The sequence below is a fragment of the Diabrotica virgifera genome, chromosome 1, assembly GCF_917563875.1.
Source record: "Diabrotica virgifera virgifera chromosome 1, PGI_DIABVI_V3a".
Taxonomy (NCBI): Eukaryota; Metazoa; Arthropoda; class Insecta; order Coleoptera; family Chrysomelidae; genus Diabrotica; species Diabrotica virgifera.
Genome location: NC_065443.1, coordinates 171,568,358 through 171,586,982, shown reverse-complemented (window position 1 = coordinate 171,586,982; position 18,625 = coordinate 171,568,358). Strand labels below are relative to the sequence as shown.

Sequence of the window (18,625 nt, the reverse complement as noted above, 5' to 3'; positions counted from 1 at the left end):
AAAATTTTTGTTACCAACTTTTATTGCTATCTATTACTATAGCGGATCTACTGAGCTTTATCACACTAATCAATCGCCCCGTATATTTTATCTTATTACTTCTGCTACCCTTAATCACGAATTTTTGTTTCTTATCTTTTTCATACTGTTTTAGAATGTTGTTAAACTCATTAAAAGAACTAAATAATTGTCCACACTCCATAGTTAATTGAAAAAAAAAACACTAAGCCAGTGATCTCTTATCTTTTTCATACTGTTTTAGAATGTTGTTAAACTCATTAAAAGAACTAAATAATTGTCCACGCTCCATAGTTAATTTAAAAAAACACTAAACAAGTAAAAAATAAGAAAGCTCTTTACAAATCAATATTAAAGTTTAAACATAACGCGATTAGACAAATTCTAACCACGCTCTGACACTCGCGATACTTACAGATACTTAATAACGCGGCTCAAATTAGCGTGTACCAAAAAACCCAGTCATAGTACACGCTAAATAATGACGTCACTGAGTTGATGACGTTTAAGCGTGTACCTAACTTTTTTATTTGCGTACACGTTAGCGTGTACCTAGACACAGCGAACACTTTTACACTTTTCTTACACTTTTCAAGAACTAGTGTTACACTTAAAACAAAGGAACAGACCTATTATGTGACACATGACAGAAGCTCGAAACAAATGACAATCGATGAAAAGCCCTATGCAAATAACCGTCAGTTTATTAATAGTGTGTAATAATTTGATTCTGATTTTGTGCATTAAACGTTTTTTTAAGATAACCTCAAAATGTCTTTAGATGTAAAGCAAATTTTAAATTTTCCTCAGGGATGTATTGAATACATTCCTCAATTTGAAAATGAAACAATGTCTAGCAATGGTAAGTCAATTTTCCATTGTATATAATTTTTAAAATGTTGAGAATATTCAGGTGATTTAAACACAATTTTTTTTTCAGATTTGGACATATTAGGTGGTATACTACATGATACACGACATGTATGGCATGCTAAGGGTCCTACATTGGAAGTTAGAAATACAAAAACGGGTTCAAAAGTAGGCGCTTGGGTTTTTGGTGGTATATTGAAAGATTCCAACACTACAATTACATGTGTTGAGGAAATACCAAGACCCAATGGCCGGATTTCACTTTTAGCTGTTGGGATTGATTGTACTATAAGTGGTGGAATTATTTGCATCTTTGATATTTTTAGTTCAAAAGTTTTAAGAGCAATACAAGTAAAAGACAAGGTATTTATGAAAGTATTGTAATTAGAAATGACTTGTCTAATTATATCATTTTTAGATTTCATATTTACATGTAATAGATCCTGGTATCAAAGACTTAAATTTATCAGGACCACTGAGAAATTTTGATGGCATACTGGCTGTAGGATTGGATGGAGGAGATGTAATTATTGTTGATGTATGTAGGCAGATTTGTGAGGAGCCTTTACACTCAATTTCAAAGAGGGATGAACTTAACCCTTCTCAGCTATTCATTTTGACTTTAAGACATATACCCAAAGTTGAACAATATAAAGAAGGATGTGTGAGGGATGGTAATCATCTTGCCATTCATCTAAATGCTGTCTTTAATAGTACTACTGAACATTTTGTACTCAAAGGGCCTAAAGGTTAGTAATAATTTCAAAATACTTTTATTTTCGACATCCTACAGATTAAGTACATTCTGGTGAAGATAGCAACAATAAATGTCCACAGAACAATAATAAAAATATTTGGTTTTGGTAGTGTTGCCATGTCCCTATATTAACAGTTAAATATCAAAATCTCAATAAGTCAAAATCTACAATTTTTCAGGAGAGCGAAAAAACTTCGCTGCTATGTATATGATTTTTGTTTCTCTTCTTTCTTTTTTCTTGAAAAGTATGTTTTGGCATGTTTTTTCAAAGTAATAATTAAATAAATACTAAGGATGAAAAATAAGCGAAGTTTTTTTCATTTACCTGAAAAGTTGTAGATTTTGACTTATCGATGGCTTAGTGTGAAAACCTCATATCTCATTAAATTACAATTTTACAGAAGAGACAAAAAACTGATTTTCTGCATAATATAACCTAAAAACAAAAATTACCTTACGTATTTTTAATTCGAGCACATTGAGACAAATATCTGATATTGGCACAGAGCTAAAAGTGTTAAATCTTGCTATTAAATTGGAAATACAAATATTAACTATGAAAAACATGTAAATATCCTTGCAGTATATTGAGCCTTTGCCCAAGGTACTATGATAACCTCGTATATCTTGATATACGTGTTTTTCATCTCAAATGAGGTTGTGTTTGACACCCACCTCGAAATACTAGGTCGATACAAATCTTTTGATTTAAGGTTCATAAAATGTTTCTATATGCCGGACTACCCTTTGTTGTTTACAAAAAACATTTCTGCAAGTCGAATCTCTCAAACACTCCAAATTAAGTACCAAATTCTTGGTTATAAATATATGTGGTATTCACACTAAATCAAGAGAGCAATTGATATATCGATGGCTTAGTGTGAAAACCTCATATCTCATTTTTTTTTCGAAAATGACATTTTGGTGGTTTTAGTTTGAAAACCTTGTATCTCACGATTTACAACTGTTAGAAAAAATCCAAATACACTAGACTATTTTCTATTCGCGGTGTGCAAGTACTTAGAAGGGAAATGAGAAACGACCGTGCGCGAGTCACGGAGAAATATTGCAACTATCTTAAATAATTCATATTGTCAATTGAAATTGTCAAATTGACGTATATTTCATACCTTCTGTCATTGAAGCAGAAAAATTATATATTGCTCCACAATATTGATATGATATGCAATTATTATATAAAGGTAAATTTAATTAATTGTATTTTGCTTGCAGTACTGCATTTTAATAACTAATTTTATTTACTACATACAATTGTTTACGTTTTGATAACATAACCGGAATCTTATTTTTTCTTCTTATTTTTTTGGGCTATGGCCTTGACAATTATCCAGTAACCAGGACTAATATAATTGGACAATATAATTAAAAGTGCGAATAAAGTTACAGAGCGTAGAAATAGGGGTCGCTTTGCTGAACTTGCACGGTCCCAATAGCCGAAAAAAAAAACCACGTATATCAATTGCTCTCTTGATTTAGTGTGAATACCACATATATTTATAACCAAGACTTTGGTACTTAATTTGGAGTATTTGTTTGGGAGATTCGGCTTGGAGAAATGTTTTTTGTGAACAGTAAAAGGTAGTCCTGCATACAGAAACATTTTATGAACCTTAAATCAAAAGATTTGTACTGTATCAACCTAGTATTTGGAGGTGTGCAATAAGCTATGAAAAATGAAAACCTTGTAAATAATAATAAAGACAACCTCATTTAAGATGAAAAACACGTATATCAAGATATACGAGGTTATCATAGTTACTTGGGCAAAGGTTCTATATACTGCAAGGATATTTTGCGTATTTTTCATAGTTAATATTTGTATTTCCAATTTAATAGCAGCATTTAAGGCTATGGGTACATAATTCGCAAATATTTTACGTGTATCCCTACTTTTTCTGTCTTTACACGGCAAATTACGTGTAGTAAAATTCACACTGGTGTGGATATGTAAACATTACTAGAATGTCATTCTACTTGAAAATGTCATAATTAATTTAAAGAGATGGCTTTTGAATGTTCTTGGATAACTGTTATTTTTATAATTGCAAATTATTAATTCAGTTAATAAATGTGATAATTTTTTCACTAACTATGTTTTCAGTGATCGTAATAATTTATTTGTACAACAAAAACGAATAATCAATCGAGAAAGAGGAAAAGTGTTAAAGTGATTTTTTAATAATATGTTGTTATTTTGGAACGCTTACAATTTTGAACATCTCTAACAACAAAATACTTGGATCACAGGATATATCAATCTGATGTATTCTCTGCTTGGATCTTCCACAAATAATACACAATAAATAACTTTTTATTAAGTTCACGTCTTAAATCAGTTATTTATCAAATACACTATATATCAATAATATTTAATCAATTTCTCAAAATATTCCCGATGCAATGTCAAATATTTAAAATTGTCACTGATTGTCAGTGTCTGACTGACAATATATGCTGACAATATTATATTCGGTTGAGTGCGTTGTAAGACAAAGACAGATTTGGAAAATATTACCACAGCATTGTGTTAATTTTTTTCAAATCCTGAAAAAACCAATAAATATTTTTGAAAAATTTAAACGCAGAATGAAAGACTAAATTATTACCGAGGGCCGAAAGTCCCTTAGAATAAATAAAAAGTTTATTTTGAATGAGATATTTGAAATTAAAAATCACACTAAATTTTCTCTTAGTTTTTCACCTCTGTAACTTATTAAAATAAACATTATAGAAGTTCTCAGGGACTTTCGGCCCTCGCTAATAACGTAATCTTTCATTCTGCGTTTAAATTTTTTAAAAATACTTATTAGTTTTCTCAGGATTTGAAAAAAATGAATCCCCATTTGAATAGCATTGCAGCCGAAAATACGTACCTATCCTCTTAACACTTTTAGCTCTAGGCCAATATCAGATATTTGTCTCAATGTGCTCGAATTAAAAATATGTAACGGTAATTTTTGCTTTTAGGTTATATTATGCAAAAAATCAGTTTTTTGCATCTCCTGTAAAATTGTAATTTAATGAGATACGAGGTTTTCACACTAAGCCATCGATATGTGGTTTCTTTTTTCGGCTGTAGAAAATAGTCTAGTGTATTTGGATTTTTTCTAACAGTTGTAAATCGTGAGAAACAAGGTTTTCAAACTAAAACCACCAAAATGCCATTTTTGAAAAAAAAAATGAGATACGAGGTTTTCACACTAAGCCAACGTTATGTGTTTGGTGTTTATTGTCCAACAGAATCCATTTACAGGACAAAATATTACACAAAAAAAATTTAATGAAATATTAGTAATTCATAGGTACCAATAACACATCAAAAATTTTACAAAACTAAATTTGAATGTAAAGAAATAAATTATTAATCACCTAGGTCCTAGGTGATCTTGGCCATAGAAATAAGTTGCTTTAAACTGCAATTAAATATATCGCAGTAAATACTTAAGGCATTATAATAGCTGCACATGACGAATAGAGGAGAATTCAACATAAGGTTAGTTCTAGCTTGTGTATTTCTGAATGTAATCAAATTTCTTACTGGATAAGACGGAACCGTTGACTGATAAATTTACTGGAAGATACGAAACTAAATGAGCGTTTATGTACGACACCAGTGGTTTTAGAAATAGATGGCGTTAGCAGCTTTCTAAGTACGAGATTGAATTTACCTGAGACAACGATGGGACATATTCAGGTAGCTTTGGTTATCGGAATTTAGGGTTGGTCGGGTCGATCAGATTATAATAAAAATTATGTATTTCTTTTGATGCATTTAAATTTGAGTTCTCATTCAACGGTAACAATAACAATCTTTAAAATAATTATTATAGTGTACCTATGTATTACTTTCTAAACTCGTTTTTAAATTAGCAAGAATAATTGTAGTTGTAATTTGTCTTGTAATTTGAATTCTTGAAACAAATCATTGAATATTCTAAAGTTAATTTAATAATTGTATATAATATATATAATAATATAATTTATTTAATAAAAAATTTATTTAACGAGAAAAATACTCACTGGGTGATTTTAGATATTGTACATTTCTTATTTGCTCATAACCTCGATAAAAAATTAGGTAGTTATTTTCGTTAATTACAGTCTCTTCTGATGATTGTATATTTGATTTGGAGATATTGCAACCGTATTTATTTATTTACTTATTTATTTATTATTTATTTACGGACCGAAGTCCATTAGTACATGATACAATTAAATTAAAATGTCACACAAATTAGAAAAATAAGATCTAGTAGGTACAAAATTGGTAAATACAATTTACTTAAATGAAATTGACTTAGTAACCCGCTCGGCCACTTTAAACTCTTCGAGAGAAAAATGGTAAGGACGTAAATTGTTGCAATCGCCATTTCCTACAATTTCTTCCAAGTTTTTTCGTGCGGTCGATATTTTCCGAGTTAGGGGGAAAATAGTGACTAAGTATAATTATTGAATTATTTACATATTAGATTTTAGATTGAGGTTAGATTAATCAAAACAAATAAAATTTGCTGCCTTATTTTTCCTATAATTTTTTAAGTTTGGAAAGCATATTAAAGATAATTTTGTGTGTGCTAGTTAATTCAGTTGGTGCTTTTTATATTACATAAATAATACACCGCAAAAATCCCAGGATTGCTAAAATATTTGAAGATTTAAGTTTGAGGTTATCTATTATCATGGCTAATAATTGTAGTGCTTGTTCCCAAGACATTGGTACAGATGAAAAGAAAATAATAGCTTGCGACAGTTGTCGTTCAAAAGTACACCTCGCAGAAGATTGTTCTGGATTGTCCACATCTGAGATAAGGGCAATTATCTTGCAGCAGCGTCTGCTCATGTACTTTTGCACCACATGTCGTGATGCATTTAAGAGTGTGCCTATGTTTGTGCGAAGATTTGCCAAGCTGGAGGAAGAAATCACCAATCTTAAAGAAAAGATCACATCCATGGAAAATAGCAATTCACAGACAACAGCTAATTCTGTTTTATACGAAGTCCAACAACGAATGGTTAAAGCTCAAAATCTCATGATATCCACAGAGAACGGCAGTTCTCACCAGTGGCGCACAACACCCCTACATGCGACACTATATATACACGAAATTTTCGATTTTCTAAACCTGACTGAATTAAAAATTGGGCCAAATTCCATCTTAAAGTTTAGGAAAAGACTCGTCCATCCATATGTTACTTCTCCATTTTGGTCCAAGGGTGTGGATTTTACGGCACTTCCCATTTAAAGCCTGTTTTTCGTTCTCGTTACCAAAACTCCCAAAAATTTCAAAAATTTAAGCCCAACCTTTGCGGCTTCTGATAGCACAGATCATTACCTTTCCAACGCATGTTTAATTTTGAAAATCGGTTATACCATTCAAAAGTTATCAAGCTCAGAAATATGACTCAATTTTTATTTAAAAAATGGAAAATGTTTGTGGATATGTATGTATGTATGTATGTATGTGTGTGGAAAAGTTAAACCGATCTGAATTTGTTTTTCTGTGTTTCAAGAGGGTGTGAGGGCCGATTCAGAACCGGTCTAATTTTTGACTTCTGACTACCCGTAAGTCAGCTAGAGGGCTAGGTAGATACAAAATAGCATATATTTTGGGCGTATATATCTAAGGTTCAACGAAAGACAGGAAAACCGCAAATACACCAAATCAATAGGGATGAGTTAAGCTTTCAAATAGCGCCTAAGCGATCAAGCTGAGACATACACACTGCTCACCATAGCCAAAAAACTGAAAAATTAAACTTTGAAAATTTTGGTTTTTCGACAATTACTCAAAATTTCAACCTACGAATTGCGCCAATAACTGCGCGTTTGTAGAAGGACTCAGGACGCGTCTAATGGTGTATACCTTATATCTGGGAAAATTCGAATTTTTAAGTTATAGGCTTTATAAATATGATCAAATCTATTTTTTATGGGAAAAACGGTTTTTCAAGCTCAATAATTCCTATAATACGTTCAGTTATCATACTCGATCTTGGACGCATTAGATACTACTTGTCAATACGTTTCAAATTCATGTTTAGTGATCAACATCAGGTAAGCCGTTCAGAAGTTATAGAGATCCAAATGTATAATTAGTCCAGGAACTGAAATTTTTCACTTCGCAATTTTTACAGAATGGATAGATTTGCTTGATAATTTGACAATAAGTAGTGGATAGTCCAAGGATCAAAATCTATATGATGCCGAAAGACGCTTTTACCATGGGGTGGTTGCCACCTCATCTCGAGGGTGGAATTTTTTTTTATATTTTGACCGCAAATGCTGGTAAAAATATTAATTATAAGCAAAAAATGTTCATTATAAATTTTTTTGATAAAATTAATAGTTTTCGATTTATTAGTTATCGAAGCTGTTAGTTTTATATCGAAAAGATTACCAGATAACGGCAGTTCTCGCCAGTGGCGCAGAAATACACCCCCCTACACGCGACACTATTATATACACGAAATTTTCAATTTTCTAAATCTGACTGAATTGAAAATTGTGCCAACTCCCGTCTTCAAGTTCAGAAAAAGACTCACCCATTCATATGTCATTCATATGAATGGGTGCCATTCACACATTCATATGTCAACTATCCATTTTGGTCCAAGGGTGTCGATTTTACGGCCCTTCCTATTTAGGGTCTGTTTTTCGTTCTGGTCCCCAAAACTCCCAAAAACTTCGAAAATTTAAGTCCGACCTTTGCAGCTTCTAACAGTACTGATCATTACCTTTCCAACGCATGTCTAATTTTGAACATTACCAGAGAACGGCAATTCTCGCCAGTGGCGCACACCCACACCCCCCTACACGCGATATTATATATACACAAAATTTTCGATTTTGTAAATCTGACTGAATTGAAAATTGGGCCAACTCCCATCTTAAAGTTCAGAAAAAGACTTACCCATTTATATGTCAACCATCGATTTTGGTCCAAGGGTGTAAATTTTAAGGCCCTTCTTATTTAGGGTCTGTTTTTCGTTCTCGTCCCCAAAACTCCCAAAATGTTTAAAAATTTAAGTCCAACCTTTATGGCTTCTAATAGAACTGATCATTACCTTTCCAACGCATGTCTAATTTTGAAAATCGGTTATACGATTCAAAAGTTATAGAGCTTAGAAATGTGACTCAATTTGCATTTAAAAAAGGGAAAATGTTTGTGGATATGTATGTATGTGTGTTTGAAAGTTAAACCGATTTGATATTTTTTCTCTGTGTTTAAAGAGGGGGTCAGGGCCGATTTAGAACCGGTGTAGTTTGTGACTTTTGACCACCCATAAGCCAGCTATAAGACTTGGTAGGTACAAAATGGCATATTATTTTGGGGTATATATATTCGGATCAAGAAGAGGTAAGAGAACCGCAAATACACCAAATCAATAGTGTTGACTTAGCTTTCAAATGGTGTTTAAGCCGTCAGGATCAGACATACACACGGCTCAGTATAGCCGAAAAACTGAAAAACTAAACTTTGGGTTTTTCGACAATTACTCAACAGTTCAACCTACGAATTGCGCCAATAACTTAGCGTTTGTAGAAGGACTCAAGACGAATCTAACGGTGTATACCTCATATCCGGGAAAATTCGAATTTTTAGGTTATAGGCTTCATAAATATGATAAAATCTATTTCCTGTGGGAAAAACGGTTTCTCAAGCTCAATAATTCCTGTAACAGCTTCAGTTATCATACTTGACCTTAGATCCATTAGATACTACTGGCCAATACGTTTAAAACTCATGTTTACTGATCAAAATCGGTTAAGCCGTTTAGAAGTTATTAAGATACAAAAGTATAATCCAATTAACGATTATTCCCCAAATGGTTTATGTAGTTGTAGTGGTTACGACGCTAAATTTGATCTGGCAACGGGCAATCCGACTTTATTTACCGGCCATCTCAATATATTTTTTTTCAATCTATTTCGAATAGAAAAAAATCTAGTGTACATTCGATGGACACTAGATCAATTGGGAGATAATGCAACAAAGGTGACCATTTATAAAGCTTGACGTGTAATACAGGAACATTGCATTCAACTTCATACATTTAATTTATAAATAACTTTGAAAAACTTCTGATACAAGAATAAAAAACCGCTAAACGCCGTAAAAATTAGTGGCGCATAAAATATTCCATCTACAAAAGATCTGGTATGAATGTTACGTGGCGCGAAAATGGATTTTCATTTGATGCAAAACAAAATTCTAGTTTTATTTTAAAATATTTTTCCATAATATTTGCTAAATTTGAAGTAAACGCGCCACAAAAGAGTTTCAAAATTCAAACTGTATCAAAGTTACTCTTTTGTGGCGCGTTTACTTCAAATTTAGCAAATATTATGGAAAAATATTTTAAAATAAAACTAGAATTTTGTTTTGAATCAAATGAAAATCCATTTTCGCGCCACGTAACATTCATACCAGTTCTTTTGTAGATGGAATATTTTATGCGCCACTCATTTTTACGGCGTTTAGCGGTTTTTTATTCTTGTATAATATACCTGAACATAATTCCAATATTCTAGCTGAACGTATTAGTCATGACAAAAATAAGGTTTTGGAGGTTTTTCGTATTCTTGGTTTACAGCAACAGGAGTCCACCATTGAACATGTTATTCGAGTTGGAAAATCACAAGATCGATTAACTAATACTAATCGTGCTAGACCAGTTAAAGTAATCTGTAACCATAGCACTGTTAGACTAGCTCTAAAATCAGGTAGTAAGCTTAGAGAAACCAGTTTCCGCATTTCCAGAGACCAGACAAAGATGGAACTTGAGGCATATAAGGTGGCCAAACGAGAACTTGAAGAAAGAAAGGCTGCTGGTGAAGTTAATTTAAGTATAAAATATCTCAATGGTGTCCCTAAAATAATAGAAACCAAACAAAAAAACTAGTCGCGTGCCCATTAACAGTATATTATCAAAACGTTGGTGGCCTTCGAACCAAAATTTTTGATGTAATAAAAAGTGTTTCCTGCTGTTCCTATGACATAATCATTTTTATTGAAAGTAACCTGAGCGAAAACATAACTAACAGTGAGATTCAATGTAACGGTTTTAGTGTCTATAGATGTGATAGATCTATGAGGACCAGTGCCAAGAAAAGTGGTGGTGGTGTTCTAGTTTTTGTCAGCAACAAAATACAATCTCATTGTATCTCTATTACTGAAGACCGAGTTGAGCAATTATTTATCCAATGCCACCACAATAAAAATAAATTTGTGATTGGAGGAGTGTATATCCCTCCACAATCTAATCAAGAATTATATACAAGGCATTGTGAGACAGTTGAATACATATGTCAGCAGAGTGCGTCAGAAAACTTGTATCTTTTCGGTGATTATAATTTGCCTAATGCCTTATGGTCAAACGACGAATTTGGAGTTGTGGTTCAGTGTCCTATGGGTGATTCTGCATTAAATGTGGCACAAACATTTGGATATCTTAGACTATTTCAGATTAATACTGTACCTAATGATAGGAATGTTTTCTTAGATTTAGCTTTTAGTAATAATAGAGATATAGTAATTACAAGGGCTTCAGATAAACTTTTTGACAGTAGTCTTCATCATATTGGATATGAGTGTTCTTTACCTATTAGCTCTTCTAAGTGTGGTAATCTGGCTTATAATGAATATTATTATGATTTTAGAAATGGTAACTATAGAGAACTTAATAGTTTCTTGGCTTCTTTTGACTGGCAAATAATTCTTAACACAAATGATGTAAATTTATCTACTAATACTTTTTATGAAATACTTGCTATAGGTATAGCTTACTTTGTTCCATTGAAAAAGTATAGAACATCATCATTTCCAAAATGGTTTACAGTTGACTTGAGAAAATTAACCCTTCAGAAAAAAAAGGCACATTCTATATATGTAAATAATCGTACTTATTGTAACTATAAAAAATTCTCAGAATTGCGTGCTGAATGCAAGCGCCTGTCAGAAGTTTGTTTTTCTAACTATATAGGGTGTTTTGATTTGAAACTGAGGGATAATCCAAAATCGTTTTGGGAGTTTATTAACGATAAAAGATCAAATTACAGTCTTCCGAATTCTCTATCTTATGGAAATAGGACTGCTTCTAATGGGCAAGATGTAGCTAATTTATTTATGGAGTTTTTTCAGACGGTGTATGTTAATAATCATGATTCAACTTTTTCATTTGACACAGTTGTGGATGACGTTGCTAACAGGGATATTAACTGTTGCGAGATTATAATTAATGAGATATTTGATGCTATAAGTAGGCTCCCAAAGAAGTTTTCAAAGGGACCTGATGGAATACCAGATTACTTGCTGAAAGAATGTGTTTGCACAATAGTCTTACCTCTATATATACTTTTTAATAAATCTTTACAAACATCTGTATTTCCCGATGCTTGGAAGGTGAGTTATGTTGTCCCTGTTTTTAAAAATGGTCAAAAAAATCAAGTAGAAAACTATCGTAGTGTTTGTATACAATCTTCAATACCGAAACTGTTTGATTCCCTAGTCAGCAAGCAGTTGAGTTGGCTATGCAAAGGTTTAATATCCGATCAACAACATGGTTTTTGCCAAAATAAATCAACTTTAACAAATCTACTTTATTATCAAACTGACATTTTGCAAAACATGGAACAGTTTAAGCAGATAGATTCCATTTACACAGATTTCTCGAAAGCATTTGATCGGGTGGACCATCGGATCCTTTTGCAAAAGTTGCAAAAGTTCGGGTTCCATCATCAGATTGTCTTGTGGTTTCAAAGTTCACTAATTGGCCGGGTTCAGTATGTTAAAATTGGTGGCAACCTCTCTGAAACTATATTCGCTACTTCTGGTGTTCCTCAAGGGGGACACTGTTCTCCTTTACTGTTCAATGTTTTTGTTAATGATATCGTTAATTGTTTTAAACATAGTCACTGTTTAATGTTTGCAGATGATTTAAAACTTTGGAGGATTGTTGAGGGCCCAGACGATCAGTTGCTTTTACATAATGATTTAGACCAATTACACTGTTGGTGTCGGGTTAATAAGCTGGATCTCAATGTTAAAAAATGTTGTTTTATTAGTTTTACACGTAAAATATTCAAATACCAGTCATCATATGTTATTGATAATCAACCACTTAAATATGTTACTACTATCAAAGACTTGGGAATCATATTTGATGAGAAATTAACTTTTATAAATCATATTAATTCAATAGCTGTAAAGAGTAGTAAAATGCTTGGTTTTGTGCTAAGAAATTGCAAATACTTTTCAGTTCATACTGTCAGGGTTATTTATTGTTGTTTGGTCAGATCAATTTTGGAATACTGTTCAATAATTTGGTCTCCTTATTTTCAAAATCACATGATTTATTTGGAAAGAGTACAACATAGATTCTTAAGAGTGTGTGCTTTTAAATGTGGAATTACTATAGCTAATCATAATTACATGGAGATTGAGCAACACATTTCATTGACTCCACTAAGCATCCGTAGAGATAGATTTTCACTAATATTCTTATTTAAGTTGGTTAATGGTATGTTAGATTGTCCTAATATCTTAGAATATGTTACTTTCCACATACCACATCGTAATTTAAGGCAACAACCAACTTTTCGAATTCCCTTTCATAGAACAACTTATGGTGTGAATAATCCTCTTGACAGATGCATGTCTTTGGCCAATAATCTGCAGATCGACTTATTTAAATACAGTTTGAACCAACTAAAGAGGTACCTATCTTGTATTACATAGTATTAGGTTTGTTCTAAATGTTTTTGTTTTAATAGTTTGAAATTATTATTTTTATAATAGCCTATGTACTAGTTATCTCAATGGTCTAGATTCAGTGTCTGATACAATTATAATTACTTTGAATTTTTTAACTTGGATATACCTAGTTATAAGATCTAACCTGTCTTAAAAATTTAACTTATGTTTTTGTACTGTTAATGGGGGTTTCCCGTAAATAAATAAATAAATATTATTAACTTTACTTCTTAAAGGTGCCGTGTATTTCTGCGTAGGCGTCCACTGTGCATTGTATTGTCAGGTGAGATATTAGATAGTCACGATTACATTATTCTATTAAGATTAATTTCATTAATATCATTTGGCGAATATTACCCAGCCATGACATCTTTTTCTAGACCTCTCTTACCCTCTATGTTTCCTTCGAGTTCCAGTTGCCGACAAGTATATCGTTCTCCTCGCAATATGTCCCTAAGTATGTCCATGATATTTTAAGCATTCGGTGCAGGCACCTCATTTCAAAGACTTCAAGTTTGTTAGTGGAGCTGGCCTTTATTATTCATTCTTTCATTCCATACAAGAGAACAAGCCAAACGTGACACTTTAGCGTATTGTATCTCAGGTTGAAACCCAAATTTCAGTGTACAGTCATAAGAGTTTGGAAGTCGACATCCCATTGTTTATGAGAGATATTTTTCATTAAGTTGAGCCCGTTTGAGCTTACAGTCGGAGTGAGTGTATATTGTCTTACCAAGATAGACGATTATCCAGTTTTATTCCCAAGAAGTTAATCAATTCTGAATAATTTATTGTAAACTCTTTAGGAACTACTTATTAACTTTTGCTCTCAGAACGAATTTCGAATAAACAGTACGTTCTTCAGACACAAAGATCAACAAAAATATACATTCAAAAATACAAAAGCACACAGATCCGATATTGATTATATATTGACAAACAGAAACATCCATCATTCTCAAGTACTAGACATAAGATGTTTAAGTGCAGCTAATATCGGAAGTGATCACAACCTAGTACTTGGAAAAATCAGAATACATCTACAAAAAAAAAAAGGAAAAAAGACCCTATTGAATGTGAGACAAGAATAAAGGTAGAACAGCTACAAGACTTGTCAACACGAGATCTATACCAGAGAAGACTGCAAAAAGTACTGAACGAAAACTACATAACACCAGATGAAGACATAGAAGAAAGTTGGAGGAAGATTAGAGATAATATCAAAATGGCAGCAACTGACGCACTTGGAGAACGTAAGATAAGTAAACATATACGAAAAAAAAGGAGAACACCATGGATCTGTGAAGAAATAAAAATAAAATGCCAAGAAAAAAAGAAAATCTAGCTAGAATACAAATTAAAAAGAACGATGAGACAAACATATGAAGAATATAAAAGAGTTTGAAATGAGTTAAACTCAATAGTAAGAAGGAAGGAAACAGAACATTGGTAAGCATTTTCAAAAGAGATGGAGCACGACTTATACGGGATGCAAAAGGAAATGTGGAAAATGATAAGAGGTCAAACAGCAGAGATGAAGGAATTGATAGAAGTAAAACATATTGATACAAATAATACATAGACAACTTACCTAGAAAACCTGTATCAAACAGCTAATCATGAAGAACTGGAAAACCAGGATTAGAATCGGATGAGCAAACAGAAATTAAAGAGGAAGATATAACGAACGCCTTAAAACAGATGAAAAATCGAAAAGCACCAGGGAAAGATGGAATAGCTAATGAACTTTTAAAATACGGAGGAGAGAGACTTCACAAAGAACTGAATATCCTGATAAGTAAAATAATAAACACAGGAAGAATTCCAGAAGAATGGAGTAACACTCAGATGATAGCGTTATTTAATAAAAGTCATAGGGCAGACCCCAGTAATTATAGAGGGATAAATTTACGGAGCACTATATTGAAACTCACAACAAAACTACTGATGAAGAAAATAATGGCGTGCATAAATATATTGGTTGAACAACAAGGATTTAGAAGTGGAAGATCATAACGATGCAGTTTTTGTGATAAGACAAATAGTGGAGAAATCATTAGAATATAACAAGCGAGGGTTTTTCTGTTATATATACCTAGAGAAAGCAAATATACATTTCTGGGAAAACTCATCGCAACTTTTTTAAAGTGTTTAAAAAAGCTTTGTTTTTGTTTTTAAAAAAGTTTTTAGCATTAAAGTAAGCACGTTACGCTGAAAATAAAGTTGGTCCTTTTTTGTAAAAGATAGTTTTAAAAAAGCGTGAATAATCACCCTCTAAAAGGAACTTGCATAAAATTTTTATTTCGAAAGAGATGCTATAAATTTGCTATAAATCACAACAGAACACGATTTAAAAAGAAAAAAAAGTTGTTTGTGTTTTTCGTTTGGCCCCTCAAGACGAATAAAATCAAATTATTGTTACCGCTTCACAAGTGACTTTACTTATGTATTGTTTATAATATGATCTGTAAGTTTCATCGTAAATTTAGTTTTACAGTATTTTTTTTATTTTGAAAAAAAATGCCGTTTTTTTTTAAATAACTTTCTAATTATCAGTGATACGAAATATCTCAAAGTGTAAAGGTTTTGCTTTTCTGAATATTTTGTTTTTCTGTAATACAAAAATTGGTTAAGATGTGGCTGTTCCGGATTTGCATATACTCGTGATTAGTGACTCATTGAAGCCCTTTTAACTACAGCCTTTCAAAAATAAGCACTTTGAACCGATGAAACTTACAGATCCTCTATAAGCATACATACGTAAAGTAACTTATGAAGCGCTACTGATTAATTTCATTTGAGATGCTAATTAGGAGGTGATTTTTAGATTTTTTTTACGAAAAAAAAAAGAGATCAACTTTATTTTGTGCGCAACTTGTTTACTTCTGATACTAGAAACTCAAAAAAAAATAAAGCTGTTTTTAAACTTTTTAAAAAAGTTATGATGAGTTTTCCCCGAAAAGTTCTTAATTTTTTGGTTACTTCATGTAGAAATATTCAATTTTGAATTTGACAAATAATAAGAACCTACTTTTCATTAGCTACAACTCTGCTTTTACTGGGTCTACGACTTCATATGTCATATTTATATAAAACATTTTTTTCACTTTTTGATAAGCTGTAGTTTTGCTATGAATGTTTTTTGGTGAAATACTTCCTTTTTAAGTTATTTGCGAAAATCCGTCTAAAAACGTACTATTTTTTGAGAAATGAATATATTCACTATCACTTGCAAATAACTCGAAAAGTATTTACTTGTGAGGTCAAGACTAGTGAAAAAAATTCTATAGTCAATTTATATTTTCAACATTTTTGCAGAAACAAAAACAAACAAAAAATTAATCATATTAATATGATAGTGACTGCTGCGTTAAAATTTTGAATACGGGCCACGTAAAATAACCGAGTGTTCTTGGCTAGTTCCTTGAGTAGGGAGAATTTTACACTTCCCTCTAAGGCTAGTTCCAACAAATTTAAGCTAGGCGCTCCACTATACAGGCAGGTTTTAAAGACAACAAAATAATGCATAGGCTTTCGTATCTTTCCGTATTTATCAATCAACGACGGAACGTTAACATTTATTTGTCGAAGGATATCAGGGCTGTCAATGAGATTATGTAGTAGCTTGTACAGGAATACCAGGGAGATACTACGTCCAAACCGCTACATATCTCATTATTGCTGATACCCCTCCTAGGATATATACCATTAATTTTGTAAGACAAAAATTGTAAAATTTGCTGTACCCGTTCTATAATTTGGATATGTACGTCATAAAATGGTGACCAAATGATAGAGACATATTCCAGTTTACAGTGTACAAAAGTTTAAAACAATAATTTAATGGCCTTAGTATTAGTGAGATTTCGACTATTTCTAATTATAAATCCATAAGATTTAAGTGCTTCTCTAACCTTTATAAATATTAACATGTTCAACAAAAGTGAGTTTGTGATCAAATATAACTCCAAGGTCTTTAATTTTATTCAAATGTTCCAGTTCATTGTCATCAATAATATAAGGATGGTATATAGTAGACTGTTTCCTGGAATAACTAACTACTTTTCACTTATTGGCATTAAGATTCAGATGATTTTCCTTACACCATTCATGTACGCGGTTCAGTTCACTCTGCAGAAAATGACAATCGTTAAGGTCGCTTATCTACACACACCGGCAAAATTAGCCGAACACCTTAAAAATGGGACATGTTTGATGTCTCGAATTTCCTAAACCAGTGGTCCGATTTGAGTGATTCTTTTAGTATGTTATAGCATTATTATTTAAGAATATCGTTGTAATAATATTGTTGCTAGACAGGTAAATACCATTTTATACCGGATGTGCCAATCATACTGTGTTCTTTTCTTAAAGTTTGGAACACCCTGTGGAATACTCTAGCATATCGATGGCTTAGTGTGAAAACCTCGTATCTCATTAAATTACAATTTTACAGGAGAGGCAAAAAACTGATTTTCTGCATAATATAACCTAAAAACAAAAATTACCGCTACATATTTTTAATTCGAGCACATTGAGACTAATATCTGATATTGGCCTAGAGCTAAAAGTGTTAAATGTTGCTATTAAATTGGAAATACAAATATTAACTATGAAAAACACGTAAATATCCTTGCAGTATATAGAGCCTTTGCCCAAATAACTATGATAACCTCGTATATCTTGATATACGTGTTTTTCATCTTAAATGAGGTTGTGTTTATTATTATTTACGAGGTTTTCATTTTTCATAGCTTATTGCACACCTCCAAATACTAGGTTGAAACAGTACAAATCTTTTGATTTAAGGTTCATAAAATGTTTCTGTACGCAGAACTACCTTTTACTGTTCACAAAAAACATTTCTCCAAGTCGAATCTCTCAAACAAATACTCCAAATTAAGTACCAAAGTCTTGGTTATAAATATACGTGGTATTCACACTAAATCAAGAGAGCAATAATTGATATACGTGGTTTCTTTTTTCGGCTGTAGAAAATAGTCTAGTGTATTTGGATTTTTTCTAACAGTTGTAAATCGTGAGACACAAGGTTTTCAAACTAATAGCCACTTTACACCATGCAACTAATTGCGCAATTAATTGCACAATTTCTTGCAGCAATAGAAATTGCATCGTGCCATACGCGAATTGCACATAAAAGCTGCAACTTCTTGCAGCAATTTCTTGCTGCAAGAAGTTGCAGCTA

General features: G+C 32.1%; 1 protein-coding gene across 1 annotated transcript in view; it reads left to right on the top strand.

Annotated features, from left to right (window-relative positions):
* The first annotated feature begins 681 nt into the window (after positions 1-681).
* LOC126881629 (protein ELYS-like) overlaps positions 682-18,625 on the top strand; it is a 126,210-nt gene continuing 108,266 nt past the window's right edge. Inside the window, exons 1-3 of the mRNA XM_050646004.1 lie at positions 682-880; positions 959-1,251; positions 1,307-1,637. Of these exons, the coding sequence (XP_050501961.1) occupies positions 790-880; positions 959-1,251; positions 1,307-1,637 (715 nt within the window). The 5' untranslated portion in view covers positions 682-789. The remainder of the gene's footprint in view (positions 881-958; positions 1,252-1,306; positions 1,638-18,625) is intronic.